This window comes from Chrysemys picta, chromosome 2 (assembly GCF_011386835.1).
Source record: "Chrysemys picta bellii isolate R12L10 chromosome 2, ASM1138683v2, whole genome shotgun sequence".
Lineage (NCBI taxonomy): Eukaryota > Metazoa > Chordata > Testudines > Emydidae > Chrysemys > Chrysemys picta.
Window position 1 is genome coordinate 78387017 of NC_088792.1, and position 20608 is coordinate 78407624.

The following is a 20608-nucleotide window of genomic DNA, read 5'->3' on the forward strand; positions in this document are numbered from 1 at the left end:
CAGCTGCTGCCCCAGACAGCTTAATTAGCATATTTATGAACAGTTTTGTTCTTTATTTCTCTAGCTTAGGTACTTACATGGCCCCCATTACTATACTGAGAGCCTCACAATCTAACGTGTTTATCCTCACTGCACCCCTAAAAGGTAGGGATGTATTAGCCCATATTACAGTTGGGGAACTAAGGCACAGAGAAACTAAGCCTATAAGCCTATGGCACAGCAGGGAACTAGAATCTCCCATCCAATTTCTCCCAACACAACACAAATTCCTCCCTCTCATGACCAGCAGTGGCAGCTGAGAGACTCCAATTTGTAGCCCTTGGTAAGAGGACATTCTATCAGATAGAATTAGTGATTTATCACTCAAACCTCTCAAACGTAGCTTCATCTTAGTGGGTGTTTTTTAATTACAAAGAGTTCCCAGACAAAAACCTCACACATTAGCACCAAACAAGGAACTGAAAGAAATACTACCCTGTGGTCTCTGTAATGATTTGAATATAAGTAATATCAACCTTTTTTAATTTTAAAAAAATTCTAACTTATGTCAAGATTCACTGGTATGCTCTGGTTGCTCTACTATGGTTTTTTTTTTTTTTTTTTTTGATTAAAGATATTTCATGCTGCTACTCAGTTTACTTAGATGCAAGATGGTAAGTCATAATAGTCTATTTTTAGATTAAAAGAATTACAACAGATTTAGATCTTATGGTTCTTTGGGATTGGAACAGTATTTTTGTTTTGCATTTGGTACAGCATCCAGCACAATGGTCCATGACTAGGGCTCTTAGGTACTACCGCACTAAAAAAAATAATAAATCAAGAGTTAATTCCGCATACATCAAACAACCTCTGATTTGTAACCTGTGTTCCTTATAACACAAGGACTGTGTAAGATCAGAGTTAACATCTGAGAGTTGAACATGCAGAATATATTTATTCACAGCATTACTGCAGCCATTTCTTAATGTTCGCTTCAAACCCAGGTGCTGAACCAGACATGGCTTTTCCGCACATCCAGATTTCAAAGATCCTTCCAATACCTCAGCCATCAGCTGCATTTAGGATGGGGTTTCTGCTTTTACACCTCCACCCCAATATAACGCGACCCGATAGAACATGAATTCGGATATAACGCGGTAAAGCAGCGCTCCGGGGGGGCGGGGCTGCGCACTCCAGCGGATCAAAGCAAGTTCGATATAACACAGTTTCACCTATAACGCAGTAAGATTTTTTGGCTCTTGAGGACAGCGTTATATCGGGGTAGAGGTGTACTTTTAACTTACCTTTAGTTAAACTATATTCATTAATATTTAAAATAAACTGAAGAGTTTTAATATGTTTCTAATTAAGTAGCTGTTATCCTCCTTTTGTATTTTTATTGTGAAAGCATTAAGCTTTTCTCCCCTTGGTATCTTAGGGGAGAGCTGTGATCTCCAGAAGGAAATGCAGCAGGTTTACTGCACAGGCCAAGAGGCTCGGAAGTAGAATATGAAATGATAATCCCAGCTCTGCTACTAATTCATGGCATTCATAAAAGTTTGTGCTTTGAGGATTTCAGATGCCCAATGGCAAAAATCCAGGGACTGATTTTCAGAGGGTCCTGAGCACCAACAGTTCCAACTGATGTCTCACTTACACACTGTAGGTTTGTTCTAGATGGCTAAAGTTAAGCACTCAAATTAAGACCATCTTTGAAAATTCAACTTATCTTCAGAGCCTCGGTATCACCATCTGTAAGATGGGGGCAAACAAAATACAACTACCAAGAATTTCTGAATTTCTTGATTTTATTGAGAGTCTCACGATATTTGGTGTGGTACCTAAAGTCCTAGCTACAGAAGACAAATGATTTATGTGCAAGTGTCAGCTTTCATTTAAAAGAAAAATTTTCTCTAGCCTTCAGAGTTCCAGAGGAAAACATGAACTGAATATACTCTAAAGGTTAAAACAAAACAGAAGGCAAATCAAAAGCACTCAATTTTCGGGGAGTTAGGGAGGATGGTTTAAATCTAATTTTTAAGATCTGGTTTAAGGTCTGATTTATGACTTTTAAATGTTTGAGTTTGGCTAAACTGCCTACAAGAGTGTTATGAAGATTAATATTTTAAGAGCTTTGAAAGTGGGCAGTGCTGTATAAGTGATGTGTTACTTATTACAACTTTGGAGAAGATGATAGTTTAGAGCCGGATTCTGTCATGCTTCTCACGCTGACCAGTACTTTACTTGGCAAGAAGTTCTACTGACATCAGCAGGATTTCCCTGAGTAGTACCTGACTCTACAGGTGAGTAAAGATGGCTGAATTGGGTCCTTACCTGTGTATCTGGTCAAATTCCCTTCTGCCTACCAAAGTTTTTCCTGTAGTTTGAAAGGGTATGGTAATTTTCTTCCATCCTTGTCCTGTATTTAGACTTGTTGTGTGCTGTTGAACAGCTGCTGCATTCCACCATAGAAGTGGCACTATTTAATTCTATAACACCTTTCATACAAAATGCTTTATGATCCTTGAATGCAGAAATGCCTTCACCCACACTCTGCTTAAATTCATCCGTGTTCCTATTCTGAGAAGGTTATATTTGTAATCGGTCCCCACCTCACCCACACAGAGTGGAATTCTGATCATGCTAATCCAAGTAGCTGATGCTTACTACTTGTCATGTGGCACTGCCCAAAACTCCAAACCATGCTGGGGGACCCATTGTGCTAGTCACTGGTCAGAACCATACTAAGAGATAGTCCCTGTTCTGAAAAGCTGGAGATAGTTGTTGGCAGTTATACAGCCGCAATGAGGCATGTGCCACCTCCAAACCAAGATAGCTTTACAAGATCAGAACTTTGAGCCTAGAACAAGTTACATGTCAAATTGTGCACAGTCTCACATGGAAACAGCATGATGTCCCTATTTATGAAAGGATGATGCAACAAAGATGCATGTGAATAGTGTGTTGGCATTTCCTTTGATTTGCTGTTGACAAGGAAGTTCCTTCCTGAATAATGAAAAGACCATCACCTAATGCAACAAGGGAGAGGATGGGATAGAGGATAGGGGATGCTGAAAGGAGAGGCTTTTTGCCCTTCACACACAGGGGACATTGTAGCAGCAGGCACAGCTGGTGGTAGACAAAAGGGAAGATTCTTTTAACCACGTGAGCGACTTACCTGAATAGCCTGGCGTCCTTGCTGAGCATCTGCTAGCAGTTGAATGGTGAGGGTTCTGGAATCCTGGAGGGCATCTTGGAGGTAGATAAAGCTATGACCCACATGTCGTCCCATGGTGCATTCCCGGCAGATAGGGACAGAACAAGTGTCACAGTAGAAATGCAGCACCTTGAAAAGGACACACAAAAAATTTTTTATGACACACTAAGCTACCCACAGAAGAAAATAAGTACCTTAATCATAAGAGGAGATATTATGGGTAGTAATGATAAGCAAAGTGTTCACAACAGCTTCTACAGAGGAAAAGTGATCCCTCTTGTAAGCAGCCACTCATACGTGGACAAAAATAAAATAGAAGTGTTATTGTTTTCTTTGCAATACAATGCCAGGATGTCCATCCCACCCTTCTCTCAAGAACGGAAACCATCTGCCAACACTCACCCGTTTGGGTATGTCACCTATTACATGTTTCAGATAACTTTTCTTGCATATACAAACATTGCATAAAGTTACTGAGCCATTTAAATTTACTGTACTATTGTTGCACTGGGCACATCAAGCAAAAAAACAAGGACAATCTTCTCTCTAATCTTTTAGTCTATCTGCAAGACAGAACATACAAGGCAAACTGGATGCAAAAGCTTGCCATCATCATCAAAGGTGGTGTCAAAGCCAAGAACTGTGGCAATTCTCCTGTGCCAGCCAGCACTTTCAGTGTCAGGGGAACTTCTGGGAAGAAGCTGGAATTAGGAGGAAGAAACTATACATTTTTAAGACAAATGGAATCTGTGACGGGTTGGATCACAGAAACCCCCTTGGGAGCTGCCACCCGACGTACCAAGACTACCCCTGCTTCTGTTTTCCCTGCCACCTCAGGACTCCAGCACCCTGTCTTCGTGAGCGAGACACTCCCGTCTGCTCCAACACAGACCCAGGGTCTGAATCACTTGCCCAAAGCTGCAAGTTTACCTGAAAACAGCTCACAGAAGTGTGCTTGTCTTTAGCACTCAGATGCCCAACTCCCAACGGGGTCTAAACCCAGATAAATCCGTTTTACCCTGCATAAAGCTTATGCAGGGCAAACTCAAATTGTTCGCCCTCTAGAACACTGATAGAGAGATATGCACAGTTGTTTGCTCCCCCAGGTATTAATACAAACTCTGAGTAAATTACTAAATAAAAAGTGATTTTATTAAATACAGACAGTAGGATTTAAGTGGTTCCAAGTAGTAACAGACAGAACAAAGTAAGTCACCAAGCAAAATAAAATAAAATAAAATGCGCAAATCTATGCCTAATCAAATTGAATACAGATAATCTCACCCTCAGAGATGCTTCAGTAAGTTTTTTCTCAGACTGGACACCTTCCAGGCCTGGGCACAATTCTTTCCCCTGGTACAGCTCTTGTTGCAGCTCAGGTGATAGCTAGGGGATTCTTCATGATAGCTCCTCTCCCCCCTTTGTTCTCTTCCACCCCTTTATATATCTTTTGCATAAGGCGGGAACCCTTTGTCCCTCTGGGTTTCCACCCCCCCTCACTGGAAAAGCACCAGGTTAAAGATGGATTCCAGTTCAGGTGACATGATCACATGTCACTGCAAGACTTCATTACTCACTTGCCAGCACACACATATACAGGAAGACTCACAGGTAAACACAGCCATCTACAGACAATGGGAGTCACCAAGATTCCAAACCATCATTAATGACCCACACTTTACATAATTACAATAGGCCCTCAGAGTTACATTTTATATTTCTAGTTTTACATACAAGAGTGGTACATTTATACAAATCGGATGATCACACTCAGTAGATTATAAGCTTTGTAATGATACCTTGCAAGAGACCTTTTGCATGAAGCATATCCCAGTTACGTTATATTCACTTTTTACCATATTTTTCTAAAACTATCCCAGTTACATTATATTCGCTTATGTTTTTATAAAACCATATAGACTGCACAACATCACAGAATCAGGTTGGTTAATAAAACTAAACCAAATCCCAAACCCACATTCACTCCAGAGTGAAACTCTGTACGCCATATCATGTATTTATTCACTAGCAGTAACTGCTTGCATGTTTGCATTCCATCCAACAGAGGGAAGTGGTACACAGATGTAGCATCCTATACAGATTTGTGTTTTGTTAGACGTTAAATCAGTTGGGCTTTAAAAAACAGATTTGTGGAGGAGTGTAAAAACCAAACAATCTCACAACAAGAAAGTTCAGAGTGAAATCTAAAACTCTAACTTATACCTACACACAGCATTCTTGATGTAGTAGATCATAAAAAGTCCTAGAAAATCCAAAACGCTGTTGAAAAGCCAAATCCACTGTACAATACAAGTAAAGTCTTATACCATAAGTACAGGTTTTCCATCAGATGATGGAAAATCTACTCCACAGGAATGACCAAGAGCAAAACAGAAACAAGAGCCAGGTAATGTTCATCTGAGCATGCAGCGGTGGTGGGGTAGGAGGCAAGGCAACCAAATCTAATGGCAACCAACATTCTCTGTACCAACTTTTTTTTTATTATTATTATTTTTGGAAGGGGCTGGGGGGGGGGGGGGGAAGAAGACTACCATTCTGATTTCCTTTTCCTAAAATTTATTCCATTTATTGATCATAATAAGCCAGGCAAACAGGCTCATTCCTCCACCTGGCGTGGATACATTTCATATTATGTAGAAACATATCTGTAGCAGCAAACAAGGTTGTGTCCATGTAGTTAATCTTTATTTCTGGATACATTTTTGAAGGAGGTTTTCAACAAAACCTTTTTAAAAAACGAGTTACATTTCTGGACACAGACTGTTCTGCTAGAAAATTAAAGCATTCTTATTAGCATCTGAACAAGACTGATACCTCAAACATTCTAAATATTTTGAATATTTTGAAAAATATCAAGCAGCTTTAAGTTCTAAATATTAAATTTGGAACTGTGCATCTTCCTGTACTAGAAAATGCCTTTTGTGCATAATATGATAAGTCGGTTTACTGTATTATAAAAACAACAAGGTGCATCTGAGGAAGTGAGGTTTTTACCCACAAAAGCTTATGCCCAAATAAATCTGTTAAGTCTTTCAAGGTGCCACCAGACTCCTTGTTGTTTTTGTAGATACAGACTAACACGGCTACCCCCGATACTGTATTATAGTTTTCTCTTTCAGCGCTGTATTTTCAATGTAAGCATACAAAGAACATACATTAAATATTGCTGGGCCATCCAACTTTTAAACAACTAGGGGGGAGGAAAAAAAAAAAGAGGGTGAAACGCCATGCAAGGTATCAAGTCAAGTCAAATGAATCTGATATTATTTAAAAACATGCAACATGGATTATGCTTCTCACTATCAAGGATGAGAGTGGAAAAGAAAATGGTGATCATATGAGCAAGAGCCCAGCAGCAAGTTAAACCTGTCATTAGCTCTCTCAAACAGCTAATGCCAGAAGCAAAGCTAGGGCAAAGGCCAGGGAACTGTCCTGTCACACAGATCCAGATGCTGTTGCTGCCCAGAATACAATGCCTAATCTAGGAGTCATTCAGACCACAGACAGAGAAACTAATCAAGCAGTTGCTCAATCAACCCACTCCCATCCTCCCTCTCCTGACAGAATATGGATGCAAATGAAGTAATGACATTTTTAATTAAACCAACTAACAAAGGTGACAATTTTATTTCAGATATGCAGATTACAAAGGGAACATGGTAAAGTCTTAAGGCAGAATTGAAAAGCCAACCTTCTCATTCGAGTGAGAAAGCTGTCGGCAAGTTTCTAAGGCAAAGGTCTCCAATCTGTGGGGTGTACCCCACAAGGGAGCAAGGAAGAACATTCCAGGGGGTGCGGCGGGGGCCTGGGCCAGCCCCCATGGAGGGCAGGCAGGAAGCGCCACCCAGCCCCACTCCTGGCCTGGGCTCAGGCCCCAGATGCCGGCCCCATGCCCGGGGCCCCAGCCTCAGCTCTGCTCCCACCCTCAGCCTCAGGCCCTTACCCCGTCCGTGTCCCCTCCCTCCCAGAGCCGTGACTCCACTTCTGGCCGGGCTTGGAGGGAGTGAGGGAGAGTGGATGGGGTGGGGTGGATGAGGTAAAAAGTTTGGGGACCACTGTTCTAAGGTGATGTATCAAGAAGCTTTGCAATCTAGATTTAATTACAAGAGAAAGAGAATCAGTGGGGGACACCACTGTATATGTGCTGCCGAAGCTGTGCGGCCCACGGGGGTTGAGTAGATGGGCTCACTGTGTGGCCCGTGGGGGGGGAGTGAGGTGAGTAGGCAAGTGGTGGGTGAGGGAGGGGGGGCTAAGGAGGCGAGCGAGGAGGCAGTGGCGGAGGGTGAGTAAGCGAGCTGGGGGAGGGGGGCTGAGGAGGCCAGTAGTGAGTCGGGAGCTGACCTGTTCTACTGATCTGGTCTGGCTCCCATCCCCTTTCCCAGGGCCGGCTCCAGGCACCAGCAAAACAAGCAGGTGCTTGGGGCGGCACATTTCTAGGTGCGGCATTCTGGCGCCGGCCATCATAGGTGCCGACTCCGGGGCATGGGGAAAAAGTGCCCTCGCCGCCTCAGCTCGCCTCCACTCTGCTGTCGCCCACTCCTGCCTGCTCCCCTGAGTGCACCGCCGCCGCACCGCTTCTCCCCCCTCCCTCCCAGGCTTGCCGCGCGTGAGGGGGGAGAAGCGGAGCGGTGGGCGCTCGGGGGAGGCGGTGGTGGTGGAGCGGAGGTGAGCTGGACCAGGGAGCGGTTCCTCTACCCCCCCGTTACTTCCTGCTCCCCCTCACCCTAGCTCACCTCTGCTCCACTGGCTCCCCTGAACACGCCGCAGCTCCACTTCTCCGCCCTCCCTTGTCTGAGAGGGAGGGGGGAGAAGCGGAGCGGTGGCGCGCCTGGGGGAGCTAGGACGGGAGGTCGCGGGGGGCCCGCAGGAAGCAATGGGGGGGTGAAATGTGGCACGCCGGGGGAGGAGGCAGTGCTGGGGATTTGGGGAAGGGGTTTGGAAGGGTGGAGTTGGGATGAGGCCAGGGGCAGAGGGGCACGAAAAAGAAAGGGGAGGCGGCCAAAATTTTTTTTGCTTGGGGCGGCAAAAATCCTAGAGCCGGTTGCAGCTGTCTGGAGGTGCCTGCCTTCCACACCTTCCTCATTCACACCTCATTCATTCAACAGGGCAATTAATTACAAAGTGGGGGGAAGATCTTATTCTACTTCTAGCAAAAAGGCATTTTTCTTGCTGTTTCGGTGGGGCAGCGCTGCGGAAGGAGGGTTTGTTTCCGTGGGGCGAGCGGTGCTGGGGGCAGGGGGGGGGGTTGGCGGCGCTCAGGGGGTTACGGCCCTCAGCTGTTTTCTTTGGAGTAATATGGCCCTCGCCGTTTTACGAGTTGTGCAGGCCTGTGCTAGAATCTTCTAAACCAGCAGTTCTCAAATTGTGAGTCGGGACCCCAAAGTGGGTCGCAACCCCCTTTGAATGGGGTCGCCAGGGCTGGCTTAAACTTGCTTCAGCCCTTGGCAGCAGGACTCAGGTTGCAGGCCCCCTGGCCTGGGGTTGAAGCCTTGAGCTTCAGCGTGGCACCCCTGGCCGGAGCAGTGGGGCTTGGGCTTTGCTCTCCATGCCCCCCCCCCCCCCCCAGGGCAGTGGGGCTTGGGTGGGCTCAGGCTTCGTTCCCCCCTCCTGGGGTCATAAAGTAATTTTTGTTGTCAGAAGGGGGTCGCGGTGCAATGAAGTTTGAGAACCCCTGCTCTAAGCACAAGTTGGAAAAGGCAAAAAGTGCATTACTCTTTTGGAGCCAACTTCAGTTTTAATTCTTATACTTTCATACAATATAATGCAACATATTAGAGGCAATTTAGCTGCACTGGTTTCTTTATTTATCTGAGTGTTAAGAGTCTGTATACACCCCAATGTACCCGCAAAGAATCAGAGGGCCAGACTGTCCCCTTCGTTACCGTAACTGTAAGGAATTCAGAACTATCTGGGTGACGGAAGGGAGTTCTGTCAGCAGGACTCTGTGGGTAGAAGCATAGCATCATGCCCACCACCGACAGCCAACTCCACAATGAATTAGTGAGTAAGAAAACTGACTGCCATCATTTATTATTCACAGTCTCCTTCTCTGAACCCAAGCCCAAGGTTCAGGGCCAGCAGCCAAGTTTCCTGTCCCTCGCTTGTTTTTTGGTGGTGTTTATTTTGCTTCTCCCACCACCAAACAGGGCCATCTGAGCCCAATAAATCTAATGGACTGTGATATCTGTAGCTCAGAATAAAGTTTTGTATTTATTCTAATCAGGAAGGATTAAGATCCAAACAAACACAGATCTTGCACCAAAACAGTAGAGATTCCAGTTTTTTCTTGCAGTAGAAAGATACATATAAGGGTTCTGTTTCAAGCAGACAAATATGTACTAAATTTGTAGAGAACTACATATAAAAGACCCTCCTAATCTACTGCTCCCCCCGCCCTTTTCCCATTTCTGGAATAGCAGACTGAAATCGGAAGGGGTTGGCTCATGATTATTGGACATCATATACATTTTTAAAAACTATGACTAATCTTGGATTAATACAAACACAATCTGTAGAAGGATAAAAAGTTAATCTTCCATTACAGAAGAGCATTCTATCATGACAAAATGTATTCATTTAATCTAATTTTTAAGATCAGAATTAGGTCTTACGTTTGCCTCAGACAAGTTTCAAAAGATTTCAAGTTCTCCCCCACTCAACCACATCCCCTAAAACCAAACATATATAGCTACCTTGCAAAAAGTTCTCTTTCTTGGTGTATATTTAACATTTGGGGGTGCCTTCCACTTAAATTGTTATTTTCTTGTTTTTTAAAACCATAAGGGCGGGAAGCATAAGATTGTTTTTTTCCCTTGAGACTTCATTTTTTGTCCCACTTGAAGATACACAGATAATGAAAGGGCAGGGGCAGATTGCCACATTGTAATTTAACGGATAGGATTTTGGAATGACCTCTAAGCCATGATAGCGTTATTAACTGCTGCCCATTCATCCGCAGTTCCCCAATTTAAGAACAAATATTATGTGACTATAGCCTCAGAAATAAACAGCCATCTTGTTTGGGGCAGGGAGTGTAGAGAAGGAAAATAGGAGATAAAAGATACCCCTTTCCTCCTAAATTAAAAAAAAAAATTAGGGATCACAAGAACTATGTTTACTGGATTTACTGTTTGGTTTTGTAATTATTACTAGGCTGTTCTGCTCTAAAGATAGTTAAGGAATAAGATTTTACTTTTTCTTTTTAAATATACCATTCTCCACTTTGTTAAACTCTGGGCAATTTTAGTCAGTTAACTGTAAGACTACTGGAAGATTGACATGAAATATGTAAAAAGGAAGAGTAACAAATGTTCTTATCACTTTGAGAATTCCAGTTGAACACAATTAATATTTTAAGAAGCTCCCTCAAAAAAATACATCATCCTGAGAAGGAGAAATGCAGGAAGGTGGTGATGGGAATGATTTTAAAGATGGTTAACAGTGATTTATTCCAAAAGAAGTTAACCATGGGTTGATTATTTCCAAATAGAAAATATTTCCTTAAATTGGTTGTATATAATTTTAAACACAAAACAATCAAGGCAGCCTACTTCAAATTAAACAGAGTCAGTGAACCCTATCAGAGGGCTATTCATCTTTTACAGCCACAGGAGCCCAAGAAATACGACAGCAAGACAATAAACGTGATTGCTTCAGGAAAGGCTGTACAGTGCACTGTAAAAACATTTTACAACAGCAGATTCCTGGGTGTCGTTCTCCCCATTTTTTGGTCTGTTTTCAAAGGGGATGGGGGGATGGGCGGAGATGTTGTTAAATGTCCCCTGGGATTCCACAGCAATCAATCAGCATCTGATGAATGGCCACTAAAGTTAAACTCTGACCCGACTCTACAATTCCCACACCAGTTCTCCCCTCCTTACTGTTGACCAGCTTCCAGAATGCCCCACCCACCTAACTCCCCTCACCAAAATTTCCGAAATACCATGCACAGACAAAAGCACTGGAATGTAGTAGCCACGAGGAAAATTCAGTGAAAACAGCAGTTGAGCCTTCTCTTAACTTGTGTTTAAAAAGTGTCCTCTTGGTGAAGCCAATGGGTGCCTTTTCGCCCCACAGCTCACATTGAAAACTTTGATTTATCTCTCTGTAAAAAATGTTTATTTTTAAAAATGTGTTTGCATGCAGCTATATCTCTAAGAAGGAACAAACAGACTTCAAGTTCTTATGCTATCCCAGCATCATATGCACAAACAATATTGACACTGAATGTGACAGACTAGAATAGTTTTTAAAACTACAACATTAAGAACCTACTGATGGGGACAAAAATATTTTGGAAGTTAAAGAAAGCCAGACATTAGGGCTCGAAAGCTTACTGTAATGTTTACACATTATTTCTCATTCCACCCTGGGAACAGATACATAAAAATATATGGTGAAAAATAGCAGCATGGGGGGAATAAAATGAAGCATCTAAGGTTTTACACTTTTGAAACAAGCTCAACACTACTTTTATGGAGTCCAATATCAATTTTAAAAGGCAAAAAGCCTACCTATTCCATTCAGCCCAGAACTCTGGAAGTTCACAGAGCAAAAAGCATTTCACTTCTTTTAGCTGTATTGACTACTGCATCTATTACTGCTGTTGCTTGCTTGGTAGCAAGTGCAGTAGTTAAGGTTGTCAGACTATGAAAGTTCTAAAATGCTACAAACATTTTAATCACCACATTTTCCAATTAAAAATGTGTTTGGTTTCTATTTAAGAACAATGTTTTAGAAGAGTCTGAGAAAAGTCCTTATGGCTGTGTGACTTCAGAAGCATATTTTTCCATCCTCCCTTGCTTGGGGCGGGCCGGTGGGGGGGGGGGGGGGGGGCGCATGCATATATATATCTATATATATATAAAATAAAAATCAAGCTACGTGAAAAATGAAGATTTGGGTTCCGATACTCAAATTTGTGTGAATAGTCATAGCTCAACTGCAGTCAATTATCAATGGTTCACTGTCAAACTGGGAGGATGTATCAGTGGGTTCCTTCTGGGGTCAGTCCTGGGTCCGGTACTATTCAATATTTTCATTAATGACTTGGATAATGGACTGGGAAGTATGCTTCTAAAATTTGCAAATGTCACCAAGCTGAGAAGAGTTGCAAGCACTTTGGAGGACAGAATTAGAATTCAAAACGACCTTCGCAAATTAGAGAATTAGTGTGAAATTAATAAGATGACATTCAATAAAGACAAGTGCAAAGTACTACACTTAGGAAGGGGGGTGGAATCAAACGTACAACTACAAAATGGGAAATAATTGGTTAGGCAGTAGTACTGCTGAAAAGGATCTGGGGGGGTATAGTGGATCACAAATTGAATATTAGTCAACAACAACATGAAGCTGTAAAAGAAGCTAAATATAATTTTAAAGTGTACTAACAACAATGTTGTATGTAAGACATGGGAGGTAATTATTAATTCTACTCAGAATAGGTGAGGCCTCAGCTGGAGTACTGCATCCAGTTCTGGGTGCCACACTTTAGGAAAGATGTGGACAAACTGGAACATCCAGAGGAGAGCGACAAAAATTATGAAAAGTTTAGAAAACCTGGCCTATGAGGAAAGGTTAAAAAACTGGGCATGTTTAGTCTTGAGAAAAGATGACAGAGGGAACCTGATACCAGTCTTTAAATATGGTAAGGAAGGGCTGTTACAAAGAGGATGATGATCAATTGTTCTCCATGTCCACTGAAGGTAGGATGAGAAGTAATGGGCTTAATCTGCAGCAAAGGAGATTTAGGTTAGATATTAGGAAAAAAAACTTTAACCTAAGGATACTTAGGTTCTGGAACAGGCTTACAAAGGGAAGCTGTGGAATCTCCATCATGGGAGGTTTTCAAAAACCAGTTGGACAAACATTTGTCAGGGATGGTCGAGGTTTACTTGGTCCTGTCCCTGCACAGGGGCCAGACTTGATGATCTGTTGAAGTCCATTCTGGCCCTAGATATTATGATTCTATACACCCGGGGAGGGGAAGAGAGAGAATATGGCCCTCAAAGTTTACACTTGTGGTATGTTTGGCAGTTAGTGCCACTGTTAAGTCATAAAAAAGTGGTAAAGCTGGGTTTGTAGGTCCTTAACTTTTTCAATGGAGCAACCTTCAAACCATATTAATTTTTAAAATAAATTATATGTATGTAAAATATGAGAAGGTGCTGAGCTTGTTGGTGGAGATCATTTATTTGGGTGATTAGTTTACCTTATTGGCTCTATAGAAGAAAGTGTCCAATCATAAGCTACATTCCAATCTTCTTTAAATACCAGTTTAGTAGAATTTAAAGCTGTTAAAAACACACATATCCAGAGCTCTATGTTCAAGTACATAATTTTATTAGTCACCTGTCTATTAGCTTGTATGTATGAATGCTTTGAAATGTAAATATTTAGTTTGACAATAAAGCTCTGATGTTAAGCCAGTATTTTCCATACCATCATTATAAGAACCATACATCACAAACCAAAAACGAAGAACCTTGGAATTCCTTAGTGTGAATACAGAACAACTCCACAGGAAACTATATCATGAAATCCATGGCAGGACACCTGAAAATTTAAAAAACAAACTGTCTTTGTCTTGCACCCAAGGTGAGCCGTTCCTCAATAACTACTGAGCCCAAGTCTGCTTTTAAAATTGAATACTAGATCTAGAGCATTCACTCAAAAATTAGGGTTTATCTTTGTCCAATAGGATTTTTACAAGAATACTGGCAGCATCTTAAGAAACACTAAAACTCTTAAATCAGACAAGCCAACATGCAGAAAAGTTAGGCATCAGGAGGGATACCAGCTCATGATTTAGTGCTGCTCAGCAACTTGAGAGCAAAATAATGCTCTTTTAGTCTCCATTTAAAGATCCATAGAGTTTAAGGACAGAAGGGATGATTAGATCTCCTAGTCTGAACTCCCGTCTATCAGAAGCCATAGAATTTCATCTACAGATCTGTCTCATCTTACGCAGGGGTTCCGTTCCACGGTTAGCGCGTAAAGCGAAAACCGTGTATAGCCAAAATCCCATTGAGTTCAATGGCGGGCAGAATTGCCCGCACTACAGGTATAGTATTAAAATTGTTATTTTTCTCTCTTTTTTTTTTGTTTTTTTGTTTTGTTTTTGTCGACCGTGTAAAGTTGAAATCGCACATGTTAAATGCGTGTAAGAGGCGACAGACCTGTAATTACTTTTGTATTGAGTCCAACAGCCGGTGTTTAGCTAATGAAAATCTTTCAGAAAAATCTTTATTTAAAGATCAAAAGATGGAGAATCCACCACTTCACTTCCTTTGGTAGTTTGTTCCAGTGGTTAGTCACCTACACTGTTAAAAAACTGTGTCTGGCTTCCAGCAGTTGGCTCTTGTCTTTCTTTGCTAGATTAAAGAGCATGTTAGTACCCAGGTATTTTCTCCCCATGAAAATACTTTTACATGATCATCAAATCACCCCTCAATCTTTTTTGATAAGCTAACAAATTGAGCTCTTTAGATCTCTCAGGCCAGGTCTGTGCTCAACAGGCTTTGCTGGTATAGTTTGGGCATCACTTAAACAAAGCAATTATATCCTCAAACAAAATCTCTGTGATGACTTCACGTGCACCAGAGAAAACCAGCAGTTAATACAAAAGCACACAGTCATACAGTATAAAGGTATTGCATCACAATTGCTTGCTTAGATCAATGCTGAATTATACCATCCATGTAAAATTATTATTATTGGGTTTTAATTTATCACAGAGCATCTTATTCCCGGAAGAGAAATTAAGATATTCTCCTTTGAAAACAAGTGTTTGTAAAAGAGATCCAAGACCACACTTATCTATTCTGATTAATATGCTTGTTACTCTTCATTTTTAGGAGGATTATACTTGTGTGTTGTATGAAGGATGACTCACGAAAGCATTTTCTGGCAATGAGCAACTGTGCTCCACTCCCTCTAAGCGAGCTCTTATACTTAATGTTTGTTTTGGGAGACGTAGCTGTCTCAGCAGCCAGAAGGGCATTTCAATAATCATACAACAAGCATTACTGCAGGTTATTCTTTAATCCCCTGTGTGTGACTAAATGAGTGAATTCTTGTCCATCTATCATTTTATGGCACAACATACTGTTCTTGCCAAGAAGGTACTGTAAATCAAAGGAAAAACAGATCTAAGAATAAAAAGATCTAATCAGAGAAATCACCAATTGTTTATTCAAACATCTTCATCCCCATCGCCATGTAGCAATTATACTGAATAAATATTGGCGATGTTTGACTATAAATACTGGATCAAAAGGTCTTTGGTGGAAAAACCACTAATAGCTTCTAAAAAAAGACAAATATTAAAGATGAATTGGTACATGCTGAAGAGCTCAATTTCCTGAACAATCCAGCTATAGATAATAAAAATCACAGGCTGGGAGTCTGGAGTTGTCAGTTTCAGAAATGCCAAAACCAAAAAAGTCATTTTATCCTTTTGTTGTGACTGCTTCCAAATTTGTAAAATTCAGGTTTAATCAAGTGAAATTCTGTGGTTTCAGTGTGTTAGTCTGTATCAGCAAAAACAATGAGGAGTCCTTGTGGCACCTTAGAGACTAACAAATTTATTTGGGCATAAGCTTTCATGGGCTAGAACCCACTTCATCAGATGCATGAAGTGAAAAATACAGGAGCAGGAATAAATACATGAAAGGATGGGGGTTGCTTTACCACATGTGAGGTCAGTCTAACGAGATAAATCAATTAACAGCAGGATACCAAGGGAGGAAAAATAACTTTTGAAGTTTGCAAATTATGGATACCATCAGAAAACCTAAACTTAATTTCCCCACTACTAATTTCTCCCTACTGTTACTCACACCTTCTTGTCAACTGTCTGTAATGGGCCACTCTCTTACCACTTCAAAAGTTATTTTTCCTCCCTTGGTATCCTGCTGTTAATTGATTTCTCTCATTAGACTAATCTCACATTTGGTAAAGCAACCCCCATCCTTTCATGTATTTATACTTGCTCCTATATTTTTCACATCATGCAGCCGATGAAAGCTTATGCCCACGAAAGTTTATGCCCAAATAAATTTGTTAGTCTCTAAAGTGCCACAAGGACTCCTCATTCTATGGTTTGTATTCTGATCATCTAGGTAGACTTTTCTGGCCTGAATCTATGCAAATTAACACATCTACTCCACAGGGTGGAGTTGTAAATCTTAATTCATTAATCTTAAAAGTACTTTGGAGATATTCTGATAAGAAGGACTGTAAAATATACACTAGCAGCAATAATCTACCCTCCCTTGGCCAGATAGTAGGCAGTTAGATTTAAACAAGGTGAGGTCAAAGTTTCTCAGAACAAAAATATTTCTTTGAGTAACAGTTTTGCTACTTTCCTCTAGTACAGTCATGTAATCTTACAACATCTCCCTCCCTCCCCAAACTTTTTAAGTTAGACATTTATTGCAAGCATTCCCTGTCAAGGAGAATAAACTAGCAATGCTGCTCTGCCTGGATTTTGGTACTTTGTTCATAATGCTTTTGTGAAGGCAGTTTTGGTTTTGGACTGGGGTGGGGGTGGGGGGACGGACTACAGATTTCCTCCCACCCCCCTCAATACACCACCATAAAAATTTAGTGCATGTTGAAACTAGTCATTCTACAGATAGCTCTGGTGCCTTCTCTCTGTCATTCACAGGCAGTAAATTGAAAAACCCATTCAATTACTTTTTTTAAAAGTATTCCTAAAATATATCCCATACATACACCAATCAAGAAGTTGGCTGTTGGGGGGAATGGAATTCCTACATGTATTTTGAATCAGCAAGGAAAAGAAAATCCCTGGTGAACAATGTTCTTAGAAACAGTAATAATGCATGATTCAGGAATATCTTCTTTGGCTCCCTTGATTTTAAAAGTGTTTCCCCCACCCCCCAAATGGCCTTTATACCACCCCAGATCTTACTACTATAGATTTTTTGTTGATCTTAAGCCTTGTCTAGTGTACAAAAAATACCTTTTGCTTATTACAACAGGATCAGCAACAAGTGCAGCTAAACTGGTGCTGAGCACCGCTCATCTCCAACAGTAGGCAAGGGCAATTTAGTCACAGCTGTTAAAGGCTAGAAGGACCATTATATCTAGCCAGGCTAGAGAACTGCACTCAGTAATTCCTGCATCAGATGTGCGTTCAGCACAGTTCAAGCACACCCACTGCTGACACTCTTGTCATCAACAGGTATCTTCTTCAGTAGCACAGATAAATTGTAGAACAATTCCACCCTAGAAACAGTTGGAGACTAATCTGAGGGAGCCAGGACTTGGTTTGTTTTATTTGTTTAGAAAAAGGGAAGAGGCAGTAGTCAACTTAACTGGAATCATTTACATTTAGGAGTTTTATCATGGCCTCAGATTAGTACAAAGAAAATGCAAATGTGGGTTTAACGTCAATCTGTTACTGTAAGCAGTCTCAACAACGAAGCATTAACTTGTTTAAAGTGGTTCTATTGTTATAGTATTCAAGAGTATTAACATTTTTAACAAGAAAACAGCATACACCTTTCAGCATTAAAAGAGTTTACAGGTCCAGCTATTTTGTCAAACATCTATATTTGCATACGATGTAAGGTGGGCCAGAAGCCCAATCCTAACAATATTTTAATTAAAAGAAATCCTGTTAGTTTAATCTTGATGTTATCTATTTAACTTCCACCACAACCCAAAGGGAGAAGTTGTCAGGAAATGCTAAATGCTTCCACAGCAACATTATTTCTCCCACATTGCACATATTTGCATTTACTAGTTTAGATACTTTAAGCGTATTTTACTGTGAATGGACACAGTTTGTGTAAATTAATGAGAACACTAGCTGTAAGCTTTATGGACTTAAATATGTAAATATAAAATGCTTTGTTAGCAGTTTATATTCAAAGGAAAAGGAAAAACAAACAGTTTTTGTGGTGTGGATAGGGGATAGCCACACATGTAAACCAGGCTCCCCAGCATGGTAGAATTAAGCTACTGAGTCAAGTCCCCTCATTGAAGGCCCTTTAAAGTATGCAACCCACCTTGCCTCAAACCCTCTTCAAACCATTCTTGCATCTGGCATAAAAGTCTCTGAACAGGATTTGCAAACGGCAGCTATCCTCTTCCCCACATCTTGGAAGTTCCTATCCTGCAGTCCTTTCAGCCACCTAGTTCTTAATTAAGATTTGTTGTTTTAAAACAACAAAAAGGTCTAAAAACTGAGTATTACAATCGTATATATTTAAACACCAGCATCATTTTGCCTCACTCTACAGTGCAACAACAGTACACAGTTGAGGTAAGGAAAGTTATTAAATCCAGACTACATTAAGCTCATCTAAATCCTGCCAACAGTTTACCAAGGCAGGCATTCTAGCCAAATTCAATACCTTTAAAGAAAAATAGGTGAAGGGGCGGAAGAGGATTTTGAGTTTTAAAGTAACCATGTCTCACTTAAAAAACAACCAATGCAAACCAAAAAAAACAAACACTCCCACCACTCTCTAAAACAATACTAGGGCACTAGTTTCCTATTATTTTATCAAAAAGAACATCTACTGAATCAGCAACATCATTTTCTGCAACTCCCCTTTCCCAGTAATAATCAGACCCAATCCCGATTCACTTAAGACTTAACAAGATCACAGCTTGAGGTGATATAGCCACAGGCCATAAAGAAGACCAATAAAAATTTTAGAAGCCCATCTGTTCTGCAAGATTAGTGTCCTATGCTTATTTAAAGGATCAAGTTTGAACCCAGCTTTCAGAGTCACACTGTGGGTCTTCAAGGAGCCATGTAACCTGGGTCCTTGACCAAGCACAGTCTGCCAATTTATTTTGGCAAATTTACTTAGTTGTGTTACTAAGAAAACAAAGAAAAAGATTTCACGTGAATATAGTGCTCAGGGAGACAGGTTGTCTATCTAACCCCTCAGTGGTCTTTTCACAGCAAGTCTGGTCATGTTAGGCTGCTTTCCCTCTTCCATTATCACCTCTTTAATAGCAGGCTCAAGTTATAGATTTTATGATCATTGGGGATCAACTTGATGCAACTTTCACCTCACATTTAGAATATGCAGTGTGTATATAGTTCTAATCCTAAGAGGAAAAATCATTATGCAGAACTCTGGTCCTTTACTAAACCTAGCAATAGAAAAATGGTTACAACATGAACTGCCTGCTCACCCTGCAAGTTCCCAGTGACCAGTTTTCTGCCACCTCACACTTCCTTTACCCTCTACAGAATCACACAAGATTGCACTCTCCACAATGAGAGATCACAATGGATATGTCTACACTGCATTTTAAAACCCACGGTAGTGAGTCTCAGAGCCCACAGCTACAGACTATGGCTCACAGGGCTCATACTACAGCACTAAAACCACCTGTGTAGACATTCAGGCTCAGGCTCTGAAACCCAGCTGCCCTTCCCAGGCTTCAGAGTCCATGTTCCAACCATAGGGCGGGCCCCAGCCTGTAGCCCTGGGCTCTGAGAATTGCTGCCCTGGATTTTAAAACGTAGTGCAGACATACCCTTTACGCCCACCAGGGTAGTCTTTCATCCACAAGTTTATACACAGAAGAGTTTAAAAGCTACAAACAGTTTCTACTACATTTTTATTTAAAAACAAGAGAATGGAAGGTAGGTTTTTACATTCAGTTATGTTTTGTTTTGAAACAAACCTAAAAGAAATGGCACTTTAAAGAGATATTATCATTAAGATGCATTGGTGAGTCTGGATTTTAATGCAGGGCAAGTGTTCAAATCCTACCATCATATACCAGGAATTACAGATAGGTGGTAGAATAATCTATAGTCTCACTGGAAAGATGCAATCTGTAGCTACAAAAATGAGTCAAAGTTCTGTATTACTCCTCTCCTTTTTTTAAACTAAGAGGATTTTGTTGTTTTGTCCTCAATTCATAAACAAAGTTACATCTGTTACAAAGTCAAAATGCAAGTTACATCTGGAAACAGACAAAAGCCAAATGCCCAGCAGTTTTGGAAAATTAAAACATTGGGTCAGATTCAAATGAACTAGAAAGCCAAAAGGTCAAAGCAGCATTAAATCATTAGTTTCCCAGCTGCCACCAAGGCACAGAGATGACCTTTGATTTTGTAAGAAGTGGCCCAAGCAATTTTCTGATGGCAGTATGGACAATCTGGCAGAGTGGGAAAATACGTTAAAAAAAAGCCTTAAAGGCACAAATTAAACTATAACCTTTCCATTCAAGCACATAGGCAACAATCTCATGTGCCTCATATTAAGGTGTGTTACTATCTTTATATTCATGGGGTAAGTTACATGTAAAACTAAGTCACCACTCTTGTGGGATTGTCTTTTTTTCAACATAGTTGAAACACGGGGCAGAATGTAAATTTAGTAA

At 41.0% G+C, this 20608-nt stretch overlaps 1 protein-coding gene across 1 annotated transcript in view; it reads right to left on the minus strand.

Moving 5' to 3' along the window:
* TRIM71 (tripartite motif containing 71) overlaps positions 1-20608 on the minus strand; it is a 96909-nt gene that overhangs the window by 24691 nt on the left and 51610 nt on the right. Inside the window, exon 2 of the mRNA XM_005278697.4 lies at positions 3161-3328. Coding sequence (XP_005278754.1) covers positions 3161-3328 — 168 coding nt within the window. The remainder of the gene's footprint in view (positions 1-3160; positions 3329-20608) is intronic.